Genomic DNA, 18,237 nt, shown 5'->3' on the forward strand with positions numbered 1-18,237 from the left:
GTCCTACCTGTCCTAGGGAGTGATTCTCAGTGGTGCTTGGAGACTAAGGTTCTGGGGATCAAACCTGGGTCTGAAGCACAAAACCATGGGCTTAGCCCATTGAGCAATCTCTCTGGTAGGAATGCAACATTTTAAACTCAGGGATTCATTTAAAATATTTGCTTAATAATCTAGTAGCTACTACTGAGAAATTACAATTCCTTTGTTGTTAAGAGACAACTGTGTCTAGATTCAGTAAAACCAACAGGAATGTGAACAAGGCTGACATTCAAAGAAATTGTGAGATTTAAGTACTTATTTTTAAGATGTGTTTTAAAACTCTGTAAGCAGCTGCTAGAAGCATTTATTCTCTAGTGAGATACTCTATATTAACAATAGCACACTATTGTACAGGCCAGAGAATTTTGAATTTTAATAGATTGCTTTGTGTACTTTTGTATATGATAAGAATTTCACAAGTAGTCAAGCAGAATAATTGCATTCACTGTTTTATTTTGCAAGTAGTTTCTTAAACATAACATGCAAATAATAAAAAAGGAAACATCCACATGGACTTAGAATGAAAAATAATTCTAGAAAAATTTAACTAGGTAACTATAAAAGTTCTTAATACTTAAACACTGCTTTAAGTATGTGACTTCATAAATATTATCTGGTATTTTTTGCAAGATTATTGATTTCAAATACATCATCCATTTGTTCCAACTTAATTTGAATGTACATTAAGATAACTTGGTTCAAGGGAGTTAATATGTGATGTATGTAGTCTATGTTTCTTGACTTTAAGATTTGGGAATTATAAAGCTAAGTTGGTGTCTTTAAAATAACTAAAGGACTTTGCATTCATTTGAGAGTGAAGATGAAGAAAGCATTAATTTTACAACTAAGAGCATTATTTGTTACCTATGTTGATGACATGGATGTGTCTGTGCTTGTGATGAAACAGGCCTGCCTTTCATCTTTTCTTTTTTTTTCCAAAAATGTAAAATTTTCACAAAGCGATTTTACTCAGAATTTCCATTTCAATGGTAACAAAAACTAAGAACAAGAAATTAGTAAAATGAAAACTTGACATAAAGGCGAACATAACCATTAAATGCTACTTCAGGAATATACTTCCATTTGATTGGGATTAATGAAGATTAATAAATGGTGATTTCATTTGCCATGCGTAGACATTCGTACATATCAGGTGGCAGACTACTCTGAGTGAGGCGATTACCATCCAAACGCAAATGCTTGATTTTGGAGAAGGATACTGGACTCAATATCTTACAGAAGCTCTTAGTGTCAAACTCTGAAAATTTAAGAATGAAAAATTTTAATCATTTTGTGTTAGTACACAAGTTAAAAGCAATCATAAAGACTCTTTAAATTCATGACATCTTCTTACTAAAAAAGTCACTATTCAATATACATGTTTAAATTTGAAACAAACAAACAAACAAACAAAAAGAAATATATGAGGATACCAGGTACCAAATGACTCAGTAATGTTTAACAAATAACAATTGGGATATATTAGAATAGTCAATGGAATATTCAAAGCACCAAATTTATTTCAATTTCTTCTTTGAGAAACATTAGATTTTAGGATAATATTTAATAATTATGTTACTTCTTAAGATTTCTTTTAAACAATTGTGCTATAATGATGAAAAATTGGTGTTATGTATCTTGTTTTTTTATCTTAAAATAGATGTGATTAAGAATCACCATGATAATGATTTAAAGTTCCAAGAAAAGAAACAACTCATGGAAGTTCACTACCTCAGCCCACAATTAGCAACTGTTTAGTTTTAAATAGAACTATTGTCATTATTAGATTGAAAAAAAAAATCTATGAATGTATACATATAAGCTCTTTTATTTCACATGAAAATAAATTCTTTATTTTTGTTTATTCAATTTTTTAAATTTTATTTTTCTCTCCTCTCAAATTCTAGTTAGTAGAAATCTATTGAAAACCTAAAGACACTACATGCTTTTACTCTAAGATACCATTTTAAAAGACTTAGGAATCACATTCCAGATATTTAACTCTGTCTCTGAAAATAGAGTAGGATAACAGGGATAATGTGAGCTCAAGCCAATATAAATTTCATACTTCTACAGGTCTATATAGCTTTTTCTTCTACTTAATAACTGAAGAACTTTGGAACATATCTTGATCTATTTGTTAGAAATAAATTTATCATTGAGTTTTATATAAATATTAAATTAATTTAGTGTGCAGACTTTTCACACTAATGCTAGCATATAGTAGGAGTTAAATATTACTAGTGCTCATTTAATTTTTGTTTTTTAAACTGTTTTGGATTAGAAATCTTTGTGGTAACGTTAATGCTTAAAGTTTCAAGTTGATAACCAAGAGATCTCAAGTATTTGTAAAATTTAGAAACAAAATTAATCAGTCTCATCAAAAATTGACAAGAGATGAGCTGAAACTTCCTCAAAGAAGACATGCAGATGACCAATAGGTATATTTAAAAATGCTCTGCATCACTTACCAGAGAAATGCAAATAAGAACAACAATGAGATATCACCCAGTACCATAGAGACTGGCATTCACCAGAAAGAATAAAAACAACCATCACCGGCCAGATGTAGGGGAATGACACCTTCCTCAACTGCTGGTGAGAATGTTGTTTGGTTCAACCTTTATTAAAAACATTATGGACTATTCTTAAAAGACTAAGAATTAATCTTCCATATGACCCAGCAATTCCACTTCTTGGCATTTCTCCCAAGGGCCCAAAAACTATATTTTAAAAATACATCTGCATTCTTATTTACACTGAAGCTTTCATCACAATAGCCAAGATCTGGAAACAAAAGTGAAACTATGGTATGTATACACTGTGGAATACTACTGACCCTAAGAAAAGATAAAATCATGCATTTTGCAGCTAAGTGAATGGATGTGGAGAATGCAATGCTGAGTGACCGGAAGTCGGAAAGAGAGTTACAGATATCGAGTGATCTCTTTTTCTAAAGTGGGTTATTAAAAAAAGAAATGTAGTAAGGAAATAACAAATGCCAAAGGCAACAGAACCTGTGACCTGATCTACCAAAGTGAGCTTATCACAGTAGGACAGGGTGGGAGTTGGATGAGAGGCAGAGAAGGTGACATGGAAACAGTGGTGGAGGAAAGCAAGACACCTTGGTGGAGGGTGAGGGTCTAGAACATGGTATACATGCAGCACTACAATTATTAGTATTGAAGATCATTATGACTAAAATAGGATTTAAAAATTAGATGTTCTTGACATTATGCTTTTCATCTCAGCTTGTCAGACCCTGTTATGTTTCTCCCATCTGTCTCCCACTGGCTATATTGTTTAATTTATAGTGTCAGGCATGGTCTTATATCATGAAGTGATCCTGATATGTATCTCTCCCCCTTCTTGTCTGAGACAAAGTGCTCTAGTGACTAACCTCTTACCCATTGTGAATAATTTGAGCCCTCAAAAATCTTAAATTGCATTAACAAAATTTCATTTTGACCTGAATGTCTTCTCTTCCAAGCACAAATGTTTATAGTATGGAAACATGTACTTAAAATAGTGAATTTTCTACTAAAACCAACTTTAATGGTTCAGTTCTAATGAGTTAGTGTATTATATGATATGATGAATAAATTTTGCAGGCATAAAAATATATTGTGACATTTTAGAGTTGGGATTCAAGATCTCCACGATGATATTCTCAGCCATACTAGAAGTTATGTAAATAGCTTCAAAGCTACAAGTATCATGTCTACAAGGCATATAATCTTTTTGTCTGTTAGAGGTATCAATGTCCTTATCCAACATGGCACAGGAACCAACTTTCATAACATAAAGACGTTCAAATTCAATAAACTATTGTGCAGATAAAATTGCTTTGTGTGTAAATCAATATTTCCCATTTAATTTTTCATTTAAGATGTCTTATCCATGACTAATAAGTTTCTTTATTGCCAAGCTCTATTAAATGACTTGTAGAATGGTGAAAATCAATTTCCCATTTATTTAAATTAAAAAGATGTCCCAGGGGCCTGGAGCAATAGCACAGCAGGTAGGGCATTTGCATTGGATGTGGCTGACCCAGGTTCAATTCCCAGCATCCCATGTGGTTCCCTGAACATCACCAGGAGTAATTCCTGAGTGAAGAGCCAGGAGTAACCCCTGTGCATTGCTGGGTGTGAACAGAAAGAAAGAAAGAAAGAAAGAAAGAAAGAAAGAAAGAAAGAAAGAAAGAAAGAAAGAAAGAAAGAAAGAAAGAAAGAAAGAAAGAAAGAAAGAAAGGAAGGAAGGAAGGAAGGAAGGAAGGAAGGAAGGAAGGAAGGAAGGAAGGAAGGAAGGAAGGAAGGAAGGAAGGAAGGAAGGAAGGAAGGAAGGAAGGGAAGAAAGAAAGAAAGAAATGTCCCAGAAGACAAGCAGAAAAAAGAAGAATATATAAAGAGTTCAAGTGGATCAAATGAAATACTCATCCAAAAGTTAAGGCAAGAAAGTAAAATAAGGCAGCCAGAGAAAGGAAGGCAGGGTTATGAAAAAATCAAATGAGAAAAAGAGTGGTGTGGAAAAGAAAGGGAAATCGGTAATGCTATTATTAAAACTGTTTCAAATCCTCATCACGTAGCTTCATTCCTTAATTTTTCCCATAGTTCTTATAGGACAAATGTGTGAACAACCATATATACCACCATAATATAGATTATAGAAATAAGTCTAGGCCACAAAGGCCAAGTAACATATTGAGATTCAAGTAAAGAAATAAGAGAATAGTATGAGAATATAAAGGCTGTGCTACAGATAGGGAAGAGTAATACTTGAATCCTTCTTGAATCTGTTCCTCTTCCAATCTTCTCCCTCAGCTAAGTTTTCCAATAAGTGAATGAAGCGTACCAACTGAAGTTATGAAGAAGAAGGCAAATAACAATAACATGACAGGGTTGATTTGCCCAGAGTACTAAATTTGAATAGATTAATGTTTACATTTTAAATCATCATGGTTTCTTGTCTGAACACTTCAGATGTTGGATATGTCACTGAGTTAGAACTATTAACTTCTCTTTATTTGAATGGCAGGGATATTTGTTTGACATTTTTCATTCAAGTTTTAAAATTAAGTCAAGCGTAGACATTGTTTTGCACAAATTACGTTTAAAATGGGTAGAAACATCAATCACAGGCACAGTTTTACTTACTTTCAATTTCGTTGACCTCTAGGTAATAGTTTTCGAGGTTTTCATTAACAGATGGTATGTTTTTGAGCTTGTTATATGAGAGATCCAACTCTAGCAGTGATGACACATTGAAAGTATTTCCAGGTATTCCACCATCAGCCAGTTCATTATGGGATAAACGAAGATACTGTAGCCCATTAAATTTCTTGAAATACTCATCAGGGATGTTGCTGATCTTATTGTTGTCTAAATAGAGAGTTAGGATGGATACTGGGAGACCTGAAGGTAGTTTTGCCATCTGATTGAAGCTCAAGTCAAGGTACTCAAGTGACTTCAGCCCTTTGAGTGCTGCTGAAACAGCATCTTCTTTCAGCTGGTTGTGTTGAAGGTGGATTAAGGACAGATTTACTAGTCCCTCAAAGGAGCCAAGCTTGGTGATCTTGTTATGAGTAAGCTGCAGGTCCTCCAGTGACTTGGGAAGTGGGCCCACAGACTCTGTCAGATTGTTGAAATTGATGTGAAGCTTCTTCAGTTGCTTGAGTTTAGAGAAAACTTTACCTTTTATCTTGGAGTTTTCTAGACGGTTATTGTCTAGAATAAGCCACTGCAGATCAGTTACATTTTCAAAGGCTTTTTCATCAATGTGGTCAATCTGATTATTCCTTAGGTAAAGATACTTGATTCCTGAAGGCACCATTGGCACACTTTTCAATTTCAGATTATCACAATACATGGCTGTTGGATAGTTAAAAGGACAGTCACATTCTGGTACACAGTCTGGTGATGAGGGCCCATAAATTGACAAGGGGGCGGCATAGTAATCATAGTACTGGCTGCTGGCACCACTTATCAGTGCCAAAAGCAGAGTAACCACACATATATTTGTTTTGGGCATTTTTTGAATCCTGTACAAAATAGAAACAAAGCATTTTAAAATAACATACTTTTAGGAAAAGAAAATTCTTTTTGTAATTTTTAATGTACACAGAGAGGTGAAAGATCATTACAGAGCAGTATAGTGTGTTCAATAGTAATAACATTTTTAATTTAAATACAAAACTAATTATATAGGTTTGCAATTTGTGTTTCAAGATTAATTGCTGCACCCTTCTGGGAAAGTCATACCTATTTTCTTTTGTCATAGTCTTTAAGTGCTACCCTGTAAGAGGTTTCTGAAGAGGTTTCTCTAAGAATCCTAGTTCAAATCACCCATCAAAATCCAAATACATGAACAAGAAGACATGAGGACAATTATAAACAGTACATCCTACCATATCATTCAGTATCATTAAAATGGTTTTTCTTCTGTTTGGCCTGGAACAAAGCTGGGGCCGTGTGTGTGTATGTATTTGTGTGTGTGTGTGTGTGTGTGTGTGTGTGTGTGACTGAGACAGAGACAGACATTCCTTTAACAGCATCTGATTGATTTTTAAATTTTATTTTATTTTTAATAATGTAGGAGCACTAATATTTATTCAGACATTGATTAAGCTGATTGAATTGGGCATGAACTCCACCTGTTTATTGTCCATTCTAAAGAAGGGGAAGATAATTTTCAGTAAAGGGATGGTTAAATGATATTGCTTTAGCTTTTGTTTAATGTTTCATTATTTTAAGTACATTACAATGTACTTATAAGTCACAAACACTAAAAGTTTTAAATTTAGAGATCCAACTGGTAGAGAAAGATATTATTTTATTAGTCTTAAATTAAAGTTGTCCTCTTTTTCTATTAGCTCAGAAGTTCTCTGCATTCTTCATGCCTAAATTTAGAAGCATGATTCACTTAGCTGGATTATTTTGCTTTCACAGAACGAAGTGGAAGAGAGGTAGAAATTGACAAAAAAAAAATCTGCTTTAAATAATGGCATTAGAGGCCAAATAGGAAGAATAATAGAATAGAATATTGAGGATATACACCAAAATTATTTTTATTAGTGATTTTAAATATGTTCAAAAAAATATGTTCAATAAAGCATATTACAATTTCTTGGAAGAAATACAGAATCAGCAATTTATGAAAAGGAAAATAAAACATAAGTATTAAACTTCAGTAAAATTAAGAATTTTGATGAAAAAATTGGTAACCCTGGTAGGGAAATGAGTGTAGAGCAAGTCCCACATTCCAATAGAAACCATTAGATATTACATATTTCTATCATATTTGGTACAATATTTTGGAGGTAGATATTTTGGGCTAAGTAGTGTTTCTTTTAATATCAGAAATTTTATCTAGAAATTAAAAGGCACTTTATTTTAGCAGAAGAAACACCCAAAAAGTGTTTTTAGATATATTTTGATAGTTATTGTAACGTAATACGATTCTGAATAATCACCTAGATTATGATGGAATAATTTAATTTAGTAGGCAGGGACTTGTCCTTGAAATAATTTCTGGTGGTAATGTAATAACTAGGATTCTCTATAGCCTACAGTGTGTTAATGTTGTAAAGAATATTTGTCTAGTTTCATCAGTAAGTTTCACCTTAGTTTGAGTACACACCAAAATAGACATGGTAACTATAAAGAGAATATTGAACAGTAATGAAAAACATGCTTTTCCAATTTATTTGCACCATTAAAATAAGGCTCTGTATTCAAAAGAGTATGTAAACAAATAATGCTTCCACTGAGAAACAAGAGTAAACTTTACTTTCATCCTAATTTTGCTTCAAATAAATAAATACCCATGGCTATGGGGGAAATACTTTTAAAAAATAAATTGTATTCCCAGAATTTCTATAAATTCTTTTTCTTAAGAAAAACTCTAAAGAAACAATTACTTAAAACTAGCAAAATAGAAATAAGTAATCATAAGAGTGTGTAAGTCCCTTAAATAACATTTTATAGCAGCATAACATGTTTACCATAAATTTAAACAATAATTTAAATATAGAATTATAAAATATTTTTTATGATGGAAGAATGTTTTTCATGTGCTCTAAACTTAAGTTCTAACAATTCTGGCACATAACTAACACACAATAACATATTTTAATTGCTATATTTTTATTGTGTCTAGTTTAAACAATGATCCACCTTAAAATTTTTATAAGTTCCTTTGCCAAGCAAAACTGTAAAAATTCTATTTCAAATACATGAATTAGAAAAACGCATGTTAAGCAAAATTTGAAAATAAGTGCACAGAACTGTAGGTTTACTGGTGAGCAATTGGCAAAGTTGTTCTGGATTTTATTTTGTTCCTGTTACAATGTGCACTGTCCCAAACAGTCAGCAGCCCCAGTGCAATAGTTAAAACAGCACTTACCTTGCTGTCTTGACACTGCTTTCGTTAATTCTTAAAACAGATGCTCTGTGGATAAGAATCCACCACTGTATGCTGTAAACTCTGTCAGGACAGAACTGGCTGCCAGATTCTTAGTGATACAAGAGCTGAAGGGGGTGGGGGGAACCCAGCCCAGTCACGCCAATGTCTGAATGGAGTTAGATCATTGTGGGGCTCTTGTGGTGTGGCATGTGAAAGCAGTTCTCTAACGAAATGCAGGTGGACATAGTGAACAAAGACAGCCCAGCCACTACCCTATGGAATCAGAGAGAGATACATGCTCAAACGCCCAAATAAGATAGCTTTTAACCCCAAAAATGAGTCTAACTGCAAAAGAGGCAACAGGCTTTGAGCACAATTCTCTCACAAAACGCTTTTCTGCTGTTTTTGTGGCAATAGTTAAGTGAGATTTTCTCAGTTACATCATGGTCATCTAAAGGCCTTATAAATCATAAGGAAGAAAGAATTTCAGGAAAAATGAAAATAAGCAGGCTCAGAAAAATTGAATTGTGTAATACATTGCTTTTGGACTCAATATTGATTTACTTGAACTAAATTAATTTTTGGCCGAGGGTAAATTACATTCACTTCTACAATAGAAAAAAAATTACTTTGTATGCACTCTAAAACAAATGATAAGTATCAGCACTTCCAGTCTACTTTTTACGTTAAAGGGACTCATTTTATGTGCTTCAAATCTGGAAACAATCAGTTATGTTCTGTCTGTTTCTTGTTTTGTGGATTGAATTTAGGAGTTGACCCAAAACCTTTCTCATGGATTGAATTCTACAGCTTAATGCCAAGAAATTTAAGGAAAAAACATGAAAAATAAATGTATACTAAAATATCACCAGGCAATAATCATTCACTGTGTCATTTCATGCTAACAATATTTTTTAAACTGGGTTGTGTAAAGTTGTAATTCTCAGATGATTTTGCTGTATCTTTCATTGTGAAACTCTTACCCATGCTTTTAGTAGATAAGAGAGCCAATCAATTTCTTCTCTATTTCATTAATGGTTGGATCAGCTCTACTTACAGAAGATCTCCCTCCAATATTTTCATTTATTATGCTGATAAGAACTTTAGAAACAGATATTTTAATTTTAACACTCTTATAGTTTAAATAGATTGATTTTTAGTTGTAAGTTATGTGAAGTATTATTTTATCTACATTACCACCCATGCATTTGTCCAAAAAAGTTTTCAGAAAAATGTTTTGTCAGAGTCTGGAGTGATAGCATAGCAGGAGGGCTATCTTTATGAGATAATAAATGTGGTGTGGTGTTTGTAATAGAGATTTAAGGAATTAAATAGGATTCAGACCCATGTGAAGGTGGCATTGTCAACACATTTTTAAATTGTTGTTATTTCTGTTGTTTAGTTTGTTTTACAATTCTGAGAATTGAACCCAAGGCCTAACACATGCAAGTCATGTGCCCTGCCACTGAGCTAAGTTCTTGGTTCTGCAACTTATTTATTTTAAAATAAAATTATCTCTGTAAAGTCAATATCTGGAAAGTGTTGCATATTTTAAAACATTTCTTTTTTGCCTTAAGAAGATGTGAAATTAATGCTTAGAGTGTAGGTGTTTCCTCTTACTATTTGTTCTTTTAATTTTTACATATTTATAACTAAATTGAATAATTATAAATCCAATACCATTATAACATTTTCAGAAGTAGAAAAGAATGCCCATAAAGGATAAACCTGCAAAAACTAACCTAGCAAGTATATAAAAGAACAAAATTATGATTATCTTCATCCCATTATATTGTTTGCATATTAGAAGTGGATAGGCAGGAGATAACTGGGGCAAGCCATTATCTTAATCCATTTAACATGTTTTATAGACAATATTATAAGTTGAGGGGGAAAACAAAATATAACTAGCCAGTGGAGATACTTTTAATTTTATAGCATTAACTTTATTATTTTTATTTATTTTGATTTTTTTAATTACTGGTGAATATTATTACAGAATTTCAGGGGTATTACTTTACACTATTATCAGTCTTACTGCACTAAAACTGAGGTTCCATTGTCCGTGACCAGCTGAAAACCTCTCTGCTCATTGCTCCTAGCTCTAAACCCATTTCTTTTTTTTTTTTTACTATTTTATTTTATTTTTAATTTTTATTAGTGAAATACCGTGAGGTACAGTTACAAACTTACGAACTTTCATGTTTGCATTTCGTTTACATCCCTCCATCAGTGCCCATTCTCCTCCACCGATGTTCCTAGTATCCCTCCCACCACCCCCACCCCAACCCCCACCATCCCACCCTGCCTCTGTAGCAGGGCATTCCCTTTTGTTCTCTCTCCTGTTGGATGTTGTAGTTTGCAATAGAGGTATTGAGTGGCCATCAAGTTCAGTCTATAGTCTACTTTTGGCACGCAGCTTTCAACCTGAGTGGGTCCTCCCAACATTCTCTAGTAGGTGTTCCTTCCAACAAAAACCTGGGTTTTCATTGAATCTAGAAGTCAATTTTGTTGTTTTTTCCAGTTAATTTTCTCTTGTATTCTACATGAGTGATAATATTTAGCAGTTGCCTTTCCTTTCCTTACTTTCCTTTCCTTTCCTTCAGCATACTCATTACAAGTTCTAATTTTTTTGTCCCAATAGGAATCATTTATAGTGATATAATAGTATTGTGCTGAGTATATATAGTACTCTTACTTTATTTATTTATGTGTGTTTTAGTGTATTTAAAATTATAACATCTCTTAGCTACTGTGAATAATGCTTCGGTGGACATAGAGGTGCAAATGACCTTTCAAATTAGTTATGATGTATGCTTTGGATAAATGCTTAAGGGTGGAAAACCTGGGTTATATAACCTTTTACGAAGATAATTGGCTAGAAAATTTTAAAATATTTGTTGTAGTTCGGGTAAGATGAATTTGTAATAGTGTTACATTTGTGTTATTAGTCTATGTAACTACCACATCTTCACTCTCACTGAAGTGGAATCTCTCCCCCACTTTATGTCACTTCTAGTCTTCTTTTTTTCTCCTTATACAGATCTTCCCCCATTGCTTGGTAATCTTGCAATCAAAAGCCAAAAGTTTGTCATCATTTAATACTATCTGTTTCCTTGTTTATACATACATATTATGAATATATATGTATTATGAGCAAGTGAGATAACTTGGCATTTAAACTTCTTCTTGACTTATTTCACCTAACAAGATGGCCTTTAGTTCGATCCAAGTTATAGCAAAACACAATATTTTTTTCTTAGAGTTGTGTCATAGTCTGTTTTATAAATGTTCTACAAGTTTTTATTGATTTATGTTATTAGATATTTGAATCTTTATATATTATGACTGTTGTAGTTAGTATTGCAATAGACACCGGTGTCCAAATATATATATATATTTTTTTAAATAAAGTCTGTTGGTTTATTGCATCTTTTTAAAATTTATTTATTTTTAATTAGTGTCCAAATACATTTTAAAATTAATTTTTAGTGTTAGGGGGATATATTCCAAGATGTGGAATCTGTGTTATATGGAAGTTCTTTTCCTACTTTTTAGAGACATTGCGATACTATTTCTAATAGAGACAAAACCAAGTGGTGATCCCATTAACAGTAACTGGGGGTTCCCTTTTCACTACATTGCCACCAATGCTGGTTATTCTTGATGTTTGCCATTCTAACTGAAATGAAAGGATGTTTTGTTAATCATTTTATTTGAAGTTTTCTGTTAGTAAGGATGAGGAACATATTTTCATATTCCTATTAGTCATTTGTATGTCTTAATGGAAGCTTTTTCAAATTATCTCTATATCTTTAGTGGGTTTATCATTTTGTTTTTGTTGGGTTTGTGAATGCTTTATATATCTTGGAGGTTAATCCTTTAAATTTTTTAAACCACATGATTCACGATTTCTCAGTAGTGTCAGTAGTAGTATTTTATGCATAGAACATTCTAACAACAAACCCTCCACCGACAGCCCATTTCCCTCCACCATCGTTCATTGTCTCAGGGTATTTCATCACCTTCCTTCCACCCTCACTATCCCCACCCAACCTCTTAATCAGATCTATATGCCTCGGTAAAACCCATGACATAGATCAGTTCTCACATTCTGTTGCATTGGGTCAATTATTCTCTTACTATCTATGAAATCTCAATTCTATTCTATTAGTCTGCAGGTTTGCTTTTATTCTTGTATGATACAATTTTCATAGCTATTCTTTTATAGTATGATTTTAATAACAGAATATGATAATCTCACATAATTTTTTCCTCAATTGATTTGATTGTTTTAGTTGACCAATTGATTTGACAGCCCACAGTTGTTGGAGTGGGATTACCTTACTGCTGGCAACTTTAGATATTACAGTATCTCTGAAGTCTTACCTGACTCCCTCCTGGGTGTTGGGGGATGGGCAGGTCTATACTATATTTCATTTTAGGACTTCTAAGTAATATAATTTCTAATGGTGACTGAACCAATTCACCTTTCCACCAAGAATGTATCAGTCCTTAGTTCTTCAAATATTGTCAAGACTTGCTTCCCATCTTATTCTATATGTCAGTTCATGCAGGTTGGGTGATATCTCATTGTCTTTTATGTAAATTTCCACAATGATTAGTGATATTGAGCATTTTCTCATGCCTGTTGGTGATCTGTATGGAAGCAAAACTTAGGATATCTAAGATATATTCAATAGGAATGTGACATAAAGATGATAATTAGGGAAGGAAAAGACCTTTGGATAATAGTGGAGAGATCTTGGCATTGATGATGGGAATGGAGAAACTGCACTTCAACTATATGACAATAATATTTGAACTATTGTAAAAGGATATAAAAAGCAAATGTGAAAAGTAGAAAAAACAAAGAAATGGTTGTAGAAGATCTCCTGCACTTTGATGATAGTGGAGGTGCTGTGAAATTTTATTCTAGAAGCTTATGCATTAAATTTTTGAAATATTACCTCAACTACATTCAAATAAAAACTTAACATTTTAAGTATTTTTACAATCCAATACATGTCAGTCCAATGTATAATTCAAATTAAAATCAAAACAAAATCTGAGTAGAATAAATTCAAATATATAAACAGTTATAATACCAGTGACAACTTCTTCTATAGAAGGCAAAATAAGATGCTGCTGTTTCTTAGACCAGCCTCAGAATCAATCCTGACTTTATTTAAAATATATTTTAGGAATGGAAATTTAAAATAAAGCTTTGTAATTAAGGATAAGCTGTGGTTAGACATGTGGAGAATTATTCACACAATTTCAGATGAAGGAGAACTCTTTAAGGGTACAAAAGAAAGTTATTGTACTTAAGAAAATTTTCTTGATCCCTATAACTCATAAACATAAGATATGTAGATAAATTAGTGAAAAATAAATTTTCTTCTGATTAACTGTGTGATAACCTAAAACATATCATTTATCAATCAGCCGTATTAACAATATTCTAGTTGTGAATAGCATTAAAAGTAAAAAATATTTTGACATAGCCTGCATAAAAAAACTTTGCTAGGATATCAGTAGGTATAACCTCATAAAGCATAAAAATCTGAAGATTTAAGTAATCCTAATATGTGTTTTTAATGCCAACTTCATTTGTTATGTTTTGGAAATGACATAATGTTGACTCGTTTTAGGGTAGGTTCTATTGAAAACAACTTCACATATGACGCCACAGGACATGAGTACTCATTATTTTGGTGTTAAAAATTTGATCTTGAATTTTAATATGTATCTTATTCCAAATGTCATTTTCAAATTATATTCCCCAAGAAATGTTTGACCTATTAAATTAAGTAGTTAATATACTTTCATACAATCAAGTTTTTCTAGGGCTACATGGTTTCCCTGAGATTCAAAAGAGAATTTAAATAAAATGGCCCTGGGGTTTAAAAATACTAGCCGTGGTTGATACATAAACCACAAAGATGTTTTATGAAAATTATTTAAATATGTAAAACTACAGTATATGCCTAAGCTTTCTCTTTCTCTGCAGAATATATATTTTCAGATGCTCACTCATATCTACTGCATTCTATTTCACTCCCAGTTTCTTTTTTTTGCACAACAATAGAACTATCAGAATGACAACAGACGTCTTTTCTAAAGTTTTTCAACAAGAAAATGGATTAAATTCACCTTGTCAATATTTTGTTAGTTTTAATATTTCTGTACTTTTAATAAGACTATTTCCTTGTTAGATTGTCTATAGCTCATATTTTAAAATGTTAGTGGCTTTCAAAGTTGACTGCTGATCAAAATTCACTCAAGAACCTTTTCCCATTTTCATCTTGCTTGAATATGTGTGGTTGAGGGGCTGACAATTTGAAAAAAATATTGAAAATGATTAGGACTTTTATGTGAAAGGAAGTAAGTCGTATTCTATGTTTTTTACTTTGTTCATTTTTAGAATAGGATATCCTTTATTTTAATTTTATTTTTTGTTCACTCTTTATTTTTGTATTTATAGTTGAAGATTATTATATTAGTCTAAGTACTGAGATTTTAGACTGACATCAGATATGAAGAACATACCAGTTCACGATATTGAAGTGATGTGCTAAGGACTTCAGATTCCAAGTACAGATCCCCAACAACTCCTGCATTTATTAAAGAACTCTACTAAAATATGCTTTTCCAGTGGTCTTATTCAGGATATTGTAAATAGACTCATGGGGGAAGCCTGAATGGTCGACAGCCTATCTCATATCTGTCTATTTGACCTACAAATATAAATTTGAGTCAAGATCCTAAAAGATAAAATCTTTAAGAATCTTCCTAAGTCAGTAATTGAGTCAACAAAGGTAGAAAAAAATGAGCTAGAGTATTTATTAATTTCACATTAGCTAAACTTAATGTTTTATATTCAAATGAATTTGAAAATTGAGTATTGGTGATATTTTGACTCTCTTTTGGAGGTTGATCTCTCAAGAGGATCAGAGGGAGTTTATTCCTATACCTAGAGACTCTCTGCTACCTGGACTGGAAGCTTAGTACTGAGACCAGAGAATGCTGACGTTTAGGCATCAGTGGCACCTTGGGTGGTGATTGGTTGCAAGAGTTAGGCAGGGACCATGCATTGATGACCCACCAGGACCACTGTTCATACATCTGGTTGACTAGATGCACCATGTATACAGCCTTAGTGACCAGGACTGTTCTACACATGGCCTGGGTGACCAGGTGAACTGTGTGTATAGACAGAATCATCAAGTATAACTAGAATACATCATGGGTGACCAGGTGTACTCTGTGGACAGTCTGAATCATCAGGTTCCATGTCAATCTCAGATTTAGTCCTCCACGTCTAAGGCATGTACTCCAGCCAATCTGAGTCATCTGTCATCTATTTTTAAAGATTTTGTAATTACATTAGGCCCACCCAGGTATTAGAGGATAATTTCTCTAATTTTATAGTTGGGATCATTATCCTTTATTCCATATCTTTGACACCACTATTCTGCATATAATAGTTTCTGAAACTTTCTTGAAATTATAGGCTTATTTAAATAAAGTCATCAATTGTGTCTATCTGCATAAAACTCTGTTCCTTAGATATATGATTTCAATATAAGTATTACTAATTTTTCACACATAAAAAATATATACAGCCTATAGACTCTTCTAACCCTCACATTTGAGAATTAAACTATTTTAAGCTTTCTTTACCTAGTTAGGAAGGTACACTGAGATGTAGTCTTTAACAGAGTCATTGAGTTTTTATATTGCTCAATTGTGAATATAATATGCCTTTGGAAACCAAGAAAAAGTAAAAAGAAGTTTTCTGGATTTGGTTGATGTTTTCTTTGGAAATAGGTTTTTGGAGTCACTTATAAACACACTGAGAAATGTGTTTGTGGGTATGTGGGTTGTTCTTCTCAGAAGTGATGCTTTGCTTTAAAGTGGCAACCAAAAGACAGGATAGGAGTATTTGCAAGTCTGCATTTATTCCTGTGATCACCATGATCGTGACTCAGAGTGGAAGCCCTAAGTGAATCATAATCTCATTTTGTCACTTTGGAATATAAGAAAACTATTCGTTGCTAAGCAGAAAAAAACAGTTGTGCAATAATGGATAACAACTGAAATTGAAAACACGTACCCAAGTTTCTGCGTATCCACACATGTGTTATAGCACAGCAGGTAGGGCATTTGCCTTGCAGGAGGTCGATCCGGGTTCAATTCCTCCATCCCTCTCGGAGAGCCCAGCAAGCTATTGAGAGTATCCCACCCACACCGCAGAGCCTGGCAAGCTACCCATGGCATATTCGATATGCCAAAAACAGTAACAATGAGACTCACAATGGAGATGTTACTGGTGCCTGCTCGAGCAAATCGATGAACAGGACAACAGTGCTACAGTGCTACATATGTGCAACCACATGTATATATAAATATACATGAATAGACACGTGTTTATTATATATGCTTTCCACAGAGATTGAGAATAAAAGGAACAATTAAATAAATGAAGGAAAGTATTGTGCCATTATTTTTAGTTTTAGTATTTCTACTTTATTACCCCTCAAATGCAATCCTTGCTTATATACACTATGATCTAAACCTGCATTTTTCAACAGGGATCCATATCCCTATGGGCCCTAGGATATTCTAATGGTCACAAGTTAAATTTTTTAAAAGGGGAGGGGGGTGGCATGCAGAAGACTAAGGCACTGATTGGTAGGGTAGGGGGACTAGAGGAAGGAAACAAGGTCAGAAGGAGAAGCTGTTAGAAAATGTTTGAGAAAACCTGTTGAAGAGGATACCCGGTGTATATATTTTTCAACATTTCCTTAGGGAAAAAATGCAAAGTATTCTTTAAATATGGTAAAGCATGTGATTTAATTTGATCCCTACACCTTCCTTCTTCCATTCTAAATAGCACTTTCTTTCTAAGTATCTTTCAAAATCCGGAAAGAAAAAACTAACAATGAGAAAGAAGTTGGAGTTCCAACATAGATGAAATTCCAAGGTTTCTTTCCTTAGATGTACACAAACCTTTCTGACTGATGTGATTAAAATGTTTAAGGCAAGACATTATTATATGTTTGAAGACTTGACTCAAAAGGACTAGGTCTAATCAAGACTCTCTAAACATGTCTCATTATGTATACAGTGCTCCTTAAGCAGTTTATTTTAATGCCTAGGTCTAAAAGAGTTGTTCACGGTAATAATAGAGAAATTCACCAGTTTACTATTCTTGAAAAAGTTAATAATGATAATTTAGTGTTTTACAATTTAGAAAGCCCGTTCACATATATTATTTGTACTGACCCTTATTCAAGTGCAGTGAAATACCAAGTATTAAATTTGTATTAAAATTAAGAAAATCAATTTTCAGAAGCAAGATGTGTGATTGCAATTTTGAGACTGAGTTCTTCCATCCTTGAATAAGTACTCTCTCTCATGTTTTCTGAGTTTCTTTAAATAGTTGCTCTCACCAGCCCTCTCCACCACCCCAGTTCAACTCAGATTCTTTCACCACATATAAAATACAAGAGCCCTGGGGATTTATTCTCAGCATGAGGTTCTATCAGCATTTATTACTCTTTCATGGCATTCATTACAATGAACATTTCTGCTTACTTTTATGTATGTATGTGTATGTATGTACGCATGTGTGTGTTCATATATTCCTCAGCAGTATATGAACACAGTTGATTCTTTGCTGTATTCACTGTATTGTATCTAGTATTTGTCACAACATCTCAGAATAGGAGTTCAAATATTTGTTGTGTGAATAAACACATAAAGGATCATGGATAAACTAACTCACAGCTG

The 18,237-nt window shown here is 33.0% G+C and overlaps 1 protein-coding gene across 1 annotated transcript; it reads right to left on the reverse strand.

Annotated features, from left to right (window-relative positions):
• Positions 1 to 478: 478 nt before the first annotated feature.
• LUM (lumican) lies at positions 479 to 8,533 on the reverse strand. The gene is made up of 3 exons (XM_004602827.2): positions 8,440 to 8,533; positions 5,193 to 6,076; positions 479 to 1,297 (listed from the first exon to the last, which is right to left on the reverse strand). The coding sequence occupies exons 2-3, from the start codon at positions 6,064 to 6,066 to the stop codon at positions 1,143 to 1,145; spliced, it is 1,029 nt and encodes a 342-aa protein (XP_004602884.1). The 5' UTR covers positions 6,067 to 6,076; positions 8,440 to 8,533; the 3' UTR covers positions 479 to 1,142.
• Positions 8,534 to 18,237: the final 9,704 nt, after the last annotated feature.

This window comes from Sorex araneus, chromosome 10, assembly GCF_027595985.1.
Source record: "Sorex araneus isolate mSorAra2 chromosome 10, mSorAra2.pri, whole genome shotgun sequence".
In the NCBI taxonomy this organism is placed as follows: domain Eukaryota; kingdom Metazoa; phylum Chordata; class Mammalia; order Eulipotyphla; family Soricidae; genus Sorex; species Sorex araneus.

Coding starts and splice junctions, on each gene's coding strand:
- LUM (XM_004602827.2), bottom strand. CDS start 6,066: ATGCCCAAAACAAATATATGTGTGGTTACTCTGCTTTTGGCACTGATA. Junction 1,298..5,192: donor AGAGGTCAACGAAATTGAAA/GTAAGTAAAACT, acceptor TTAAATTTTCAG/AGTTTGACACTAAGAGCTTC.